This window comes from Protopterus annectens, chromosome 7.part0 (assembly GCF_019279795.1).
Source record: "Protopterus annectens isolate FY-2018-M chromosome 7.part0, PAN1.0, whole genome shotgun sequence".
In the NCBI taxonomy this organism is placed as follows: domain Eukaryota; kingdom Metazoa; phylum Chordata; order Ceratodontiformes; family Protopteridae; genus Protopterus; species Protopterus annectens.
In genome coordinates this window covers 592,078,651-592,094,266 of record NC_056739.1, presented here as the reverse complement: position 1 = coordinate 592,094,266, position 15,616 = coordinate 592,078,651, and the positions used below count along the sequence as shown (strand labels likewise).

The 15,616-nt window shown below is 39.2% G+C and overlaps 1 protein-coding gene across 1 annotated transcript in view; it reads left to right on the top strand.

Moving 5' to 3' along the window:
- Positions 1–15,616, top strand: part of MAN2C1 (mannosidase alpha class 2C member 1) — a 1,630,015-nt gene that overhangs the window by 1,265,697 nt on the left and 348,702 nt on the right. The window contains exon 19 of the mRNA XM_044077185.1: positions 11,114–11,218. Within this exon, the coding sequence (XP_043933120.1) occupies positions 11,114–11,218 (105 nt within the window). The remainder of the gene's footprint in view (positions 1–11,113; positions 11,219–15,616) is intronic.

Genomic DNA, 15,616 nt, shown 5'->3' with positions numbered 1-15,616 from the left:
TAATCCTGATTCTCAAGGACCAGTATGTATTTATTTATTTATTCATGTCCATTTGCTTACCAGGAAAGTATGGCAAACAAGCCCCTTTTCGGTGGAGGCCCAGGGAGAAAAACTCCACAAAAAATAACAGTAGTACATGTATAAAACACATAATATTTATATAACATTTAGCAGCATTACACACAAAGCTGAATGAGAACTGTTTACACTAGTATACAAAATCCAGAATGCATGGTAATAGTAGCAGTATTACATACAAAGTGAGGGATAAATAGAGATAAGATTTTTAATAAATAAACATTTTACAGCAACATAGTCAGCATTGGGTGCAGTACATTAGGCCAGATATAATTATCTGCATTTTGTCATAACAATAGTAGAAGACAGAAAAACGATAGAAGAGATGGTTACTGACATATATGTGTACATAGCAGTAATTTAGCAATAATTTAGCCTGGAGAATAGCAGAAGCGTAGCCATGAGTCAGAAGGTAGTAGTTTAGGAATACTTTAGCCCTGGGAAGAGCAGAAGTGTCTGTGAAGATATTTGCATTGTTGAGGAGCCTAATTGATGGCAGGGAATTGAGTTCACAATTTTGATATAAAGTTGGAGTGAAGAGCTTTTTCATTTGTTGTGAGCTTTGAGAATTGGAATGAGATGTTTGTCAGTAGAGTGAAGAGGTCTATTTGTGGAGTGGAGTGGTAGTTTACCACTTATAGCAGGGCATTTCTCAGGGTGAAAGACTAATGTATGTGCAGACTGAAGTTGACAGTAGGTGAGAGCTCAATCTAATTTAGCTGCTGGAGGCCAATACAGTGATGTGTGGAGTATGGCTTGTTGGAAACAAGTTTGTTTTTTATTATAGCATTGCTTTAGTTTAGTTGCCAGAGTGGACCTGCAGTTGTTAAAAAATAGGAGATGCATACAGAAGTGTAGGCAGCAGTAAAGTGGATGCTAATGTTATCTGGCTACTTTCAGTTAAATATTGTTTGGCTGTATATAGCAGATCTAACTTCGGATGTGTTTTTTATTGATTGTTGGATGGAACTTGAATGTCATGGTGTTGTCTATATAATCCCCTAGAAATTTAGTATTGGAGACTAGCTCAATATTTTTGTTATTTGCAGAGGTGATTTGAGGCTTAGCTTTGCATTTTGTATGAGACTTTGGAGTGAAAGGAGTAGTTTTGTCTTTTTTTAGTTTAGCATTGGGTATCATTTTGCTAGCCAGTTTTCAGTGAAGGAGAATGAATCTTGTATGAGTTGTGGGAGAATGAGATTTTGGGTAGAGCAGGTAAGAGTTGCATCACTGCTATAGAGGACTAGTTTGGTATGTATTGAGGCAGTGTGTAAATTATTGATAACTTGGTGGTGTGAACCTTGGCCCTAGATGATTGTCACTGTTGATGTGACACCCTGACCCCATGTGCAAAAAAAAAAAAAAAAATGGTGAAAGGTGTTGTGGATGAAGATATATTAAACAGGATTGGTCAAGTTGTCTTTTGAGTGCTGCATGGACTTTTAAGCAGTTTCAGTTATCTTATGAAGTTTGAAAATAGGAGCTCTTCATCTGGGCAGTTGTGTTCACCCTGTGCAAGAAGGGAGCAGTCGTGGACCTGGAAAAAACAGAGGCCTACAGACAGGGGATATGGGTGATGACGATAAAGAATATCTACTGAGTGAGAGTTTGTGACTTGTGACAGCAGTACATAGAATATTTGGTGGATAGGATTGTATATGCATACTGTGTATGTTAGAGAGGTCATACAGTGGATATAAAAAGTGTATACACACCCCTGTTAAAATGCCAGTTTTTTGCGATATAAAAAAATGAGACCACAGTAAATTATTTCAAAACTTTTCCCACCTTTAATGTGACCTATGACCTGTACAATTCAATTGAAAAACAAAAGAAATGTAAAAAAGATAATAATACAGCAGCGGAGCGGAACGTGGCAGCACAGGATATAAAATCTTCTTATAGTCCCACAGATATCCACGTAAAACACTTGGTGTATAAAATCCAGGTCCACAACGTTCAAGTATGACAAAAAAAGCTTTATTCCAAAACAGAACGAGTTAGCGCTTTCACCTCTTCAGGCTTCATCAGACTCAACACTATAATGTTCAAACTGGTAAAATATATATACTAAAATGGCGGGAAAGCCAATTAAACTGTTATAGTATTAAAGCTGTATATCATAGAAATAATTATAAAAATAATTATAAAAACTATATACAAAAACGCCAACATAGATGTGCACTCACTGATGTTAAAAACATTTGTTGTACCTTTGTACATGTTAAAAACTATATATATATATATATATATATATATATATATATATATATATAAATAAGTAAAGGACTGCATGTATATAAAATACTGCATATATATAAAAAACTGCATATGTATGAAACACTACGCATATAAAATGTAATAAGATGTAATAAAATGTGTGAGGAGAGTGGTTAAACTATATGTATAATAACCTCATTTGTGTACCTTTAATCTCCTCATCTTCAAAAAAGGTTTGACAGAAAGTTTGACATTTAAACCTGGTGAGGTATCGGATCTGAATCTCATGATCCAGAAATTCTCCCTACCTTCTGTGTGTGTCTTAACATCCCCACCCCTACTATTAATGTCAATTCTCTCTAAAATCCTGAAACTAAAAGTGTGCGAAGAACCACACTCAATAACATGTTTAGCTAAGGCATTGTGTTTGTGTGCCATTCTTATGCTGTATAGGTGTTCACGTATGCGATCTCTGAAAGACCTGTTGGTCTTTCCAACGTAAAAGGATGGACAGAAAGAGCAGGTGGCTAAATAGACTATGTTGTTGGTCATACAGTCTCCAGATGCTTTGATGAAGAACTGGTGTTGAGTGACGGGGTGTACAAAAGTGGGGCTGAGATTGATGTACTCACAAAAATTGTAGTGTCTACATCTATATGTCCCATTTGATACATTAAAACTGGAATGATCAATGGGTCTCCTGTCACATAATATATTCTTAAGATTTTTCTTGTTCTTATGCCTAAAAGCAGGTGTTTCTCCCAAAGTATCTCTGACCAACGGATCTACCATCAATACATTCCAATGTGTCTTGACAATGTCTTTGATGTAGCCAACATCTTTGGTATAAAAAATAGAGAAAGATGTACGATTCGCAGTAGATGTAACAGGTACATCAGATCTATCTATTAGAAATGATCCTATATCAGAGAAATATGGTGCAGCCATCCCTGTCCTGGAGCCAGAGATGCTCTCTAGGCCCCTAGATATCTCATTCTCACTGTAACCACGGTCAATCAATCTATCATGTAATTGGTTCATATCATCATCAAACCCAACAGAACTAGGATTGTATCTGGAGACTCTAGTGGCCTGTCCTTTAATAATGTTATTAAATACATAGGGGGGGTGCATACTAGAACGATATAACAGAGTGTTCATGTGGCAGGGTTTTCTGTAAACTCCTGTATTAATTAGCCCACTCGGTAATTTCTCTACAAAAATGTCTAAAAAAGATATTTTATTTACAGACAGCTCATAGCTAAACTTCAAATATGTTGTAGATGAATTGATGGTTTGTATAAAGCATAATAGCTCTTGATGACTCCCTTTCCAAAGAAAGAACAGATCATCTACAAAACGTCTATAAAAAGAGACGTGTTCTATAAACGCAGGTAAAGGACACATGTACTCATGTTCCCACTCTGCCATGAAGAGATTGGCGTAGCTATTGGCACAAGGCGTGCCCATAGCTACGCCATCCTTCTGTAGAAAACATCTCCCTTCAAAGTAAAACACATTGTTATACAAGACCAGATTTAATAAGAGAAGTCAACAGGTTCACCTTAGAATCAATCATACTAGATTCACGTCTTAAGTAACGTTCTACCATGTCAATACCTACTGAGTTAGGTATGACAGTGAAAAGGGATTGAACATCCATAGTTACGAAGATAAAATCCACTTCTCCTGATATTCCTTTCAAATGTGTATATAAATCAAGTAGAAACTGTCGTGTATCTTTTAACACATATATGTTGTCATCAACTATCTGTCTCAGATTATTCTCTATATACATAGAGGCTGGTTCTGTTAACCATCCCCTACCAGCTACGATTGGTCTTAGAGGTGGATCAATAGGATCCTTGTGTATTTTAATAAGACCATTAATGAGGGGGATGGTAGGTTTAGGGACATCTAAAAACAGAAAGAGAGTGTTATCAATCAAATTGCTATTCAATAGATGTAATAGTGCAGAATGTACTCTGTGTATATAGAATGGAATAAGATCTAATGCTAGAGGCTCATAAAATTGTGTTTCACTCAACATGGTTAGCATCTTATTAGTGTAGTAAGTGCTGTCCATCACCACTACACCTCCGCCTTTATCAGCTGGTCTGATTGATATACTAGTATCTCTGGACAGTTTCTTCAGAGCTATGTTCTCTTGAAGCGTGAGGTTATATCTATAATACTGGCGTTTCATTTTATTGTCTCTCTTTTTATATAGATCATCTTCTACCAATTTACTGAAGGCAGCAAGTAGGGGGTGCGGCTGTGGTACAAAAACACTAGGACGATGAAATTTCACATGAGTGGAGTATTCTCCTTTGTCCCTAAAGTGCAATTGAAGGGATAAATTGCGTACAAACAGTTTGAAATCACGAATGGTTTCCTCAAAAACACGTAGGTCGTAGGTATGAAAGAGAGACCCTTCTGCAATACAGATACTTCTTCAGTTGTCAAGGGGTGGGAGGATAGGTTAAACACTAAGTTTTCCCTTGCCCCCTGCTTTCCCACATCTTCTTTATATTCTTGTTGGGCATGTGTTCTACAGGTAATTTCCTTTTCTGTCTCCCTCTGCTTTGAGATCTGTACCTCCCTTCCCCCTGCTCTACCCTGATCGGAAAAGGGTGAGAGGAGTCAAAAACAGGAGTGTTGTTAATGATGTTACAAGTGACAACACTATTGCCTCTAGATAATGAAGAAATTCCTGTGTTGGAAATTCCTGTATTGGAAACTGTTGTTTTGTTCCTTACAACAGGTTCAACCTTAGAATCAGGATTGTTAAATTCATGTGAAACTATTATTACATCAGAAGTGCAAATAGTTGTATTATCATCAACATTACTGTTTGCATTATCAGAACTGTTATCATGGTCAGGTACTCTATCAGGTACTCTATCAGTAATAGTGCCAATATCTTCATGCACCGATGGATGTCATGTCTCTAATGTAATCTCTTTCGTTGGGAAGTCTCCCTTCTTCCCCACTTTCACTGTGTTGTTCGCCCATCTGTTTTCTGCCAAGGCAGGTTGATCAAAGTTGGAATTGGCCACTCTAGAACTAAGAGTACTATTCGTGTTGGTCATAGGTCCAGAAGTCCTGGGCCAGGTAAAAATATGACCTAAACGAAAATCGGACATATCCCGTTGTAGCTTGTTTCTTTTCTGAGAGAAAAGTTTCCTCTCATAGGCACTAGTACTATCTAGAATGCTATGAAAACTAGCATCCAACAACGCAGCGGATAACAGTCATACATTCTCTTTTGTTTTAGTTCAATCGATGTACGTAGAGCTTCTTCAATTGGAGCAAAAAACTGATTTAATAATGTCATGTACTTCAAACTCACCTCTATATTGAGCTGCTGCCATTGGTACAGCAGCTCAGGGTAAGTGGTGCCGGTCGTTGGCATCTTCAAGACACGTAGACCCCTTGGAATAATGCGTTTCTGTAAGCACACATCGAAGTGTAAATGTTGCGTTTGCATACGTTTGAGTTTCGAAAGGTCAGATTCTATTGCTTGTAGCTCTTTGTTTAAATCCTCTGTGTTGTAGGGTGTCTCTATACTGTTCGAAGAATCTCCATTATCCTCATATGACGCCAACGGATTCTGGCGTTCTCTCAAACAGTCAAGGAAACGGTCATTGATAGATCTCGCGGTACCAAAAACAGTCTCTGCAGCAGTGTCATTCCTCTTAATGACGTACGGTAGCTCTACCGGTATCGTTGATCCCTCTGCCATGTCTCAAAGTAAACAAGAAAATAATGGGATAGACGTAGAGTAAACCGCTCCTCTGACGTGCGTTTCTTTAGCACTGAGTCTTCGAACACGCTAAAATCTAATTTAGCTGCTGGAGGCCAATACAGTGATGTGTGGAGTATGGCTTGTTGGAAACAAGTTTGTTTTTTATTATAGCATTGCTTTAGTTTAGTTGCCAGAGTGGACCTGCAGTTGTTAAAAAATAGGAGATGCATACAGAAGTGTAGGCAGCAGTAAAGTGGATGCTAATGTTATCTGGCTACTTTCAGTTAAATATTGTTTGGCTGTATATAGCAGATCTAACTTCGGATGTGTTTTTTATTGATTGTTGGATGGAACTTGAATGTCATGGTGTTGTCTATATAATCCCCTAGAAATTTAGTATTGGAGACTAGCTCAATATTTTTGTTATTTGCAGAGGTGATTTGAGGCTTAGCTTTGCATTTTGTATGAGACTTTGGAGTGAAAGGAATAGTTTTGTCTTTTTTTAGTTTAGCATTGGGTATCATTTTGCTAGCCAGTTTTCAGTGAAGGAGAATGAATCTTGTATGAGTTGTGGGAGAATGAGATTTTGGGTAGAGCAGGTAAGAGTTGCATCACTGCTATAGAGGACTAGTTTGGCATGTATTGAGGCAGTGTGTAAATTATTGATAACTTGGTGGTGTGAACTTTGGCCCTTGATGATTATCACTGTTGATGTGACACCCTGACCCCATGTGCAAAAAAAAAAATGGTGAAAGGTGTTGTGGATGAATATATATTAAACAGGATTGGTCAAGTTGTCTTTTGAGTGCTGCATGGACTTTTAAGCAGTTTCAGTTATCTTATGAAGTTTGAAAATAGGAGCACTTCATCTGGGCAGTTGTGTTCACCCTGTGCAAGAAGGGAGCAGTCGTGGACCTGGAAAAAACAGAGGCCTACAGACAGGGGATATGGGTGATGACGATAAAGAATATCAACTGAGTGAGAGTTTGTGACTTGTGACAGCAGTACATAGAATATTTGGTGGATAGGATTGTATATGCATACTGTGTATGTTAGAGAGGTCATACAGTGGATATAAAAAGTGTACACACACCCCTGTTAAAATGCCAGGTTTTTGTGATATAAAAAAATGAGACCACAGTAAATTATTTCAAAACTTTTCCCACCTTTAATGTGACCTATGACCTGTACAATTCAATTGAAAAACAAATCTATTAGGGGAAAAATATAAAACATAAAAAACATACGAAAAGCTGGCTGCATAAGTGTACACACCCTTAAACTAATACTTTGTTGAAGCACCTTTTGCTTTAATTACAGCATTCAGCCTTCTTGGGTACACACCTGCCATCAATTAGAGAGACTCTGATTAACCCAAAATAAAGTTCAGCTGTCCTAATAGGATTTTCCTGACATTTACCCAGTTGCCTACTACAGCAAAAGTCCATGGTTCGCAGAGAGCTTACAAAACATCAAAGGGATCTCATTGTTGAAAGGTATCAGTCAGGAGAAGGGTACAAAAAATTTCCACAGCATTGGATATACCATGGAACATACTGAAGACAGTCTTCATAAAGTGGAGAAAATATGGGACAACAGTGACATTACAAAGAACTGGATGTCCCTCCAAAATTGATGAAAAGACGAGATGAAAACTGGTCAGGGAGGCTGCCAAGAGCCCTACAGCAACACTGAAGGAGCTCCAGAAATTTCTGATAAGTACTGGTTGTGTACTCCATATGACATCTCCCGTATTCTCAATATGTCTGGAGTATGGGGTAGGGTTGCAAGACAGAAGCCTTTTCTTACACAGAAAAACATCCAGGCCCGGCTAACATTTGTAAAACAATACATCAAGTCTCCCAAAAGCATGTGGGAAAATTTGGTATGGTCTGATGAGACCAAGGTTGAACTTTTTGGCCACAATTCCAAAAGGTACGTTGACACAAAAACAACACTTCATATCAACAAAAGAATGCCATCCCCACGGTGAAGCATGGTGGTTGATGTTGGCAGTATCATGCTTTAGGGTTGCTTTTCTTTGGCTGAAACCAGGGCTTTAGTCAAGGTGGAGGGAATTATGAACAGTTCCAAATACCAGTCACTTTTGGCCCAAAACCTTCAGTCATCTGCTAGAAAGCTGAAGATGAAGAGGAATTTCACCTTTCAACACGACAATGACCCCAAGCATACATCCAAATCAGCAAAAGAATGGCTTCACCAGAAGAAAATTTAAATTTTGGAATGGCCCATTGTGAAGACTGGTAGAGATGGGTGAAGGCTGCCAGCCTAGCCAAATAGAATTTGATATATAATTCTGGCATTTGAAAATATAAATGTGAAATACACGCTTGTGTCTTAAATGTAAAGAAATGCTGTTTCTACAATGTGGCAACATTGCCATCTGCTGTAAGGAAAACTAAGTCAAGCATTTCTTTAGTATTTATTATTAAATATTATAAAAACATTTCACCTGTGGCTGGTTTATGTAGAAATAAATTAAGCTCTAGAGTACTTTGCATGCTTATAAGTGATCCTGTACTAAGCCCTTCCAAAGCCTTAAGATTTCTTAAATTACACTACTATTGGATAATAATATTGCACAGTAATAATTTGACCACCCTTTTAAAAGCCTTTTAGTAGCTGATAAATATATATTAGCTGGTGGTGGCGGTGATTACTACTGTATAGTCTGGGTAAAGGAGCACAGCTGGATAATCTTTGTCGGCCTTTCCCAGGAATGTCTGTGAAGTTGTATAAATACTTATTTTAAAGTGTGTGTGTGTCAGCTACTTGGGCAGGGACACGAAGCACTGATTGGGCAAGGGAGCAACCAGCCCCAGACTGACTGTGATCTCTGTGTGCACTTAAGGGAAATTGCACTTTACTTTACTGTGTGTATTGGTTATCCTTTCCTCTCATATGAGATGCCCTTTCTGGTGTTAGTGGTGAGGATTGAGGCTCCTTCATTGCTGGGCCAGGGCACGGGCATTCCAGCCACAGCCCAGACCTAAAACCAATAGAAAATCTGTGGGGTAACCTGAAGAGGGCTGTGTACAAGAGATGCCCTTGCAATTTGACAGATTTGGAGCGCTTTTGCAAGGAAGAGTGAGAAGTATTGCCTAGTCAAGATGTGCCATGCTGATAGACTCCTACCCAAGAAGACTGAATGCTGTAATTAAATCAAAAGGTGCTTCAATACAGTATTAGTTTAAGGGTGTGCACACTTATGCAACCAGTTTATTTTTTTATATTTTTCCCTTAACAGATGTGTTTGTTTTTCAATTGAATTGTACAAGTTATAGGTCACATTAAAGGTGGGAAAGGTTTTGAAATGATTTATTGTGGTCTCATTTTTTTTATATCACAAAAACATGGCATTTTAACAGAGGTGTGTACACTTTTCGGTACTTACGTATTATCGCAACCAGATTTGTCAGCTGAATAGCAGCTGCTTCACGGTCGTTCATTGTTTCAGCAAATGTAGTCAGAGTGCATTGTATATTGTGTGCATCCTAGAAGTATGTGCTGCCTTTACTTTTATTTAAAAAACATAGTATTTTGGTCCCTTGCATAGATGCATCTGTACTATTATCGCAACCATTACTGTCATTTCAAGACCGGGTTCTGCACGCTCGTTTCTCATGGAAAAGGAATGCTGTCAAAGTGCATTCAGAAGTGTGTTTGTGTCCTACAAGTGTGTGCTACTTTTAGTTTAGGCAAAAAGCATGGTTCTTTCCTCCTGTGAAGATGCATCAATGAACATAACCAGGGAAAGAGCTGTCAACATTAACAGAGTAGTAAAGAAGGAATGACCATGACCACTAAACTAGAATGTGTCAGCTTTGGAACCTGCCTTCTTCACAATTCAGAAGCATCAGTTAGACATACTTTTTCAGTGCAATGCTTCCTTTAATGGGTGATTAACACATTATGGAAACTAAAAGCCTAAGAAATAATACCTTCTCTGTGTCTGTGTTCACTTACTATCTAATAACTGTCTTAACGATCAACTCCTTTACTCTTATAACTTTAGATTTCTTCATATGATAGCAGCCATGTTCTTTCATTCATGCATCTGCACTACACGCAGAACAGGAAGAGAAACTTGTTACTTGTTCCTGCTCCTGGTGCTTAAACACTGTACTCTGACAGTAGTCTACACTTTGAACATCCGTTTTAAGAATGAGATGCAGTCGTCTCAAGCCAAGTGTGCCAGTTTCACAACCGCAAAAATCTGGTTGCGATAATACGCAAGTACCCACTTTTTATATCCACTGTACATGCATTATATCATGAATGGCAAAGCCACATACAAGTTGCATGTACCAGACCTTTACAGTACAGATACTGTACATACTGCTCACCTTAACAAATAGATAAATAAAATGCAGCACATATTCTCTTCATCATGAGAAGTTATGAAAATACATGCTGTAAAGACTCTGTTGTGACCTGTGAGTATTTTTCATGTCTTTTGTTAGTTTTCCTAAAAGTCCAATAATGGGGAGGGCATTGACATATTCATGTCAGTGGCGCAGCAGGTAGCACACTCAGTGCAGAAGACTGTGGGTTGTATTTCCACACCAGATTGATGGATTGCTGACACTGCAGTGCAGCATAACGGGGATGCTACACGTTTGCATATACTATCCTTTGGATGAGATGTCAAATCGAGGCTCCATCTGCTTAAGTTGATGATAGTTCAGGTGGATGTAAAAGATCCCATGGCACCTATCGAAAAGAGGAGGGGAAGTTACCTTTTGTTGCCCTGGATTTGGGGGATATATTATCTAACAAGATTACTACAAACATGTTAAGAAAAATAATTTATTGCACTGCCTTTGTGGCAAACATAATCCAGCAAGATGTAAATTCATTGGCTTGGTATGGAGAAATTTAGTTAAATTTAAACTGAACATGTCAGATGTAATTTATAATCTCTTGTAAATACTGTTTGGAATTTTAAGACATGGTTTTTCAAGGACAGAAAAGCTAATTTAAGGTTATTTTTTATCCTTGTGTTATTCATGATAAAGAACTTTCATGGACTGTTTTGTTTTCCAGAGAATCAGTGACTGAATCTTGTTTTGGAAACCAGTTTGCGATTTTTGATGACATTCCTCTGTACTGGGATGCTTGGGATGTGATGGACTACCACCTTGAAACAAGGTGAGCTTAAAAAAAAACTCATATTCTTTCAACCACAAGCTTTACAAATAGGGCATTTCATTTCCAAAACTTTACTTAGAGCGAGTAATATGACTGAACTTTGTCATCTAGATTGTGCAGTGCCTTTTTCATTTTGTATTTCTTTCTTTTTTGATTACTCAGTGGTTGTGAGCTAGTTCAAAATACCAAGTGTCTGCCCCTAAGCATGCACTTCAAAAATGTTTATTTTTCTGATACCAATATCAGAGGATGTTCATTTCTGTTTTTTGTTTTTCAAGATAATTTATACATTTTTGCCCAAAATGTCTGTTTTACTTTCATTTTTTAATGTCGAACTGTGCAGTATGATTGCAGACTGGATGGCACAGTGATATAGGGCCAGTAATGCTATCTCACAGTGGTTTGTTTTCCAGTTCAGTTATCAGCTGCGGTCCCTTCTGGGCAGAGCCTACATGTCCTTCCTGTGTCTATGTGGGATTTTCCTGGGTGCTTCAATTTCCACTATCCCAATGACATGCAGTACATGAACTGTCAATCCTCTAAACTGCCAATAGTGAGTGTGAATCTCACGATGGATTGGCATCTTATCCAAGTTTAGTTTCTTGTCTGATAGCCATCAAGTGTGACGATAGGCTGCAGCTCTCCTGTTTTCCTGAATTAAGCAAGTACATTGAGAGTGAATGAATTGAATACTGTGGTGCACACACACCATGGTATGGACAGATCATTACTAGTTAGCTAAATATTTAAAAAATAATAATAAAAGTAGTATTTTAACACTTTCAGTATTTGTTTCAGCATGAAAGCTCCACTGGACCTTTGCTTGTTTTCATCGGAGACCCGGAGACTATACTTTTGTGTTATAAAAAATAAATAAATAAATTTCTCTGTTACTGTAGTCGCATGAATACTTGAAAGGAATTGAGTGTGTGAATGCTGCATTCACTAATACTGAAAAATGGCCAAGCTAGATTTGTTTAACCTTGAGGTACAACAACATCAAATATTCCATTGTATAAGTAATGGAGGTGTTGGGGATTTCTAGGACCTTGGAATCTTAAAACTTCTAATATAGCTGCACTTGGTAATTGTACACATTCAAACAAGATAGAAAAATGCATCAAAGGCACTTTAAAGATACAAACTCAGGATGAAAATATTGCTTTCTTGAGTCTGCTATTACTATCAGGAAAAGTTATAGAGATTTCAATAAGTATTTCCTCAGTAAATTTAGCTTAAATTATATACAAGGGACTAAGACATTAAGACTAACTTTATTTGTTGACTAGACACAGTTTGCATAAACTGTTCCATAACTGTGGGTATTTATTTATAAGGCATTTAAATTACCATGAGAAAAAGAATCGTTGGTCCCTGCCACCATATCAACAAGGAGTCTTTGGAGAGTTAGGTACCTGGTTTCCCCCAAGAGCAGTTACTCCTTTCAAGTAAGAAACAGTGGTTTGTATAGCATTGGATATTTGTGTGTTTAAAAATCACCTTCATGGCATTTTCCTAGCTGAAAGGAGAAATTGCTCTTAGGGAAACAAGGTACCTAACTGTCCAGTCTCCTTGATGATCCAGTGGCAGTGACAGTTACATGTAATGTAGGGGTCCTGAGTTCAATCTCCAGACAATGGTTAGAGTTTTCATTTCCTGTCCTGTTGTTAATACAATAGTAGGTTAATGATTTGTAGAACACTGCATACTTACGTGTTTAAAAATCACCTTCTCAATAGTTTCCCAGGTGAAAGGAGAAACTGCTCTTTGGGGAAACCAAGAACCTAACTGTTTTGTGACCCTTGTTGGTCCAGTGGCAGTGACGGATGCATGGAATGTGGGGGCTGGGGTCCTAGGTTCAATCCCCAGTTCTAATGTAATGTTGTCTAAGGTCTGTCTTCTATAAATCCAGACTGGCAGTCAGATATCAGTATTTTTGTTATTGATTTTATTCTGTTTGCCATGTCTGCAGCCATAGTTTGTCCTTCTATTCTCATGTTGCAGTATACATAACTGGAGGGAGACTGCTGCCGGCTGCACTGGACATCCAGGCAGTATACCAAAGTCTTAGGATCAGGGGTATGTGCGGCATCTTATGTCAGAGCTATAAACCAATGTTGGCTATAAATGTGACGTCTGCACATACCCACTTCAGAACTTTTCTGCCGCATTAATCTTCAGACCTTCGATCGCCAGCTTGGGGAAGCAGTTCACTCGTGTCCTGGCCGCTTGCTACAGATAAGTGCCCTTTTGTTTTTATCTTGGTATCTGTTATTTAGCTTTGCAGGTGTACATGTCAACTAGATAGGGAAGTGTGCTTGTGGGAGACAAATTCCGTACAAGGACATGCATGACAAGTGCACATTTTGTTTAGGGGAGGCCCACGACCATACATTTTGTGAAATTTGTAAGTTGTTTTTGCCTAAAACTCTCCACAGCCATCTGGCTGCACTCAAACTATATCTCGAGAACCAGAGATTTGGCCGTATTGCATTAGTTATGGAAGCCAGGGTAGGTACTGCCAACAAGCTGCATCGGAAGAAGGCCAAACAATTTGGGCCCAATGCCAATGCTGCACCTCAGGAATCCGGTGAGACTCTTGAGGCAGGTGTTAGCCCAGGGTCCCATCGGATGTCTGTTTCTCAGCCTGAATTGAGAACCACGATGGAAGCCAGTTCAGCAGAAATGCAGAGTACGTCCACTGAGGTAAACCAGCCATCAGCTCCTGATGGTGAGGGGGAACCACGGTTCGTGGAGATGGAGTGGCCTACTCCTGCCCTGCCATCCTCCCAGACGCCTGTCTCAAAATTAACCCTTCCTTCTACTCCTCTAAAAAGGAAACAGAAATTAAAACATGCTGAACAGCAACCTGCACCTGGGTGCGAAGTTTTCTCACAAAATCTCTTCAAAGCATTCCAGGCCCTCCAGTCACAGGTCCCTCAATCTGCTCCTTCTACTGTGCAGGCCTTAGAAGAATCAGAGAAAGAATACTCCTCCTCTGACGAATTCCTGACTTACTGCTCTCAAATTGAATCCCCCAAGGACTATATCACTCCTGAGGAAGAGGATGCTATCAGCCCTGATTCTCCAGGAGAAGAATTTTCTTTTGGGGATACTCTCTCATGAGAGAACACTTTAAATGACAGGCCTGAGATGTTTCAGAAACAAAGAAGAGATACTTTGAATTATTAAAAATGGATCAACCCTCCCCATCTGCTGTACCATCCTTGCTTCCAGCCTTTGAAGATGCCTTTATGGCTGTTTCTCAGCCCCCTGCTTCAAAACGCACAGGTTCTATAAAGTTCCTCAGGACATTCAGTACCTGTACAAGAACCCCCCTGCAGACCCAGCAATCATAGCAATCTCTACTGACAAATCCTCCAGACAGCTCCCCTCACCCTCTCTATTCCCTACAGACAAGGACAGCAAGTTCATGGATTGGCTAGGCAAAAAGGTCTATACCTCTTCTACTCTTGCCATTAGAGCCCTAAATTACCAAACCCACAAGGCCAGGTTTGTTTTTGACTCCCTCTCTAAGGCATCAGCTCTCTTACTTGAAGTACCAGACTCGCCTGCTAAGACCCAACTTCATACCCTACTTGCCATCGCCTCAAAGGCGACTAGGCACTCTATTAAGTGCAGTTACGATACTGTGGAAGCCTCTTCAAAATCTGCAGCTTCAGCCTCTGTCCTGAGGAGATACTAATGAGTGAGGCTCAAACCGCTTCCTGTGGATGTACAGGCCCAAGTTGTTAGACGCTCCATTAGTTACTAAGGCCCTTTTCGGTGAAGCTTCTGCAGAACTCCTCAAACCCTACAAGACAAGGGAAAGAGTTGCAAAATTTAAAACATTTACTGGTTTCACCTATTCCTAGACGCCTATGACTAATATGTTGAGATTATGTTTAGGCCTTAGTGGCTGTGAGAGACAGGTGTGTGGACTATGTGTGGTGTGGTGTGTGGTGTGGTGGACAGTGGAGTCCATGGGCATTTATGCCTCGGAGGTCTCTTTTGTTTGGGTATGCCTTTGTTGAGGACCTTTACATATGTGGGGGGTTGTGTAGGTGTGGGTGGTGTTTGAGGTGTGTTTGTGTTGCCAACCTTCTCAGTGCCAGATGTACTGGTTTATTGAGGAGAGAGCAATGACACTAGGTGCTTGATGTAATTGCATATCTCACAAATTGTGTTCCTAGGTGGTAGTAGTAGAGGGTTTTCTGTGTACATGAGGCAGTTGCTACACTGTCTCAGGATGCCCATATCAACCAGACTGACAGGAGAAAATGTAGTAAACTGTCCATCCATATTTGTCAGAAACTGAAAGAGCTGGTAAAGGGAGGAAGGTCTAAGAGTAGTACTACTAGATGATAACACAAGATACTAAGGGACAATTTGTAGCTG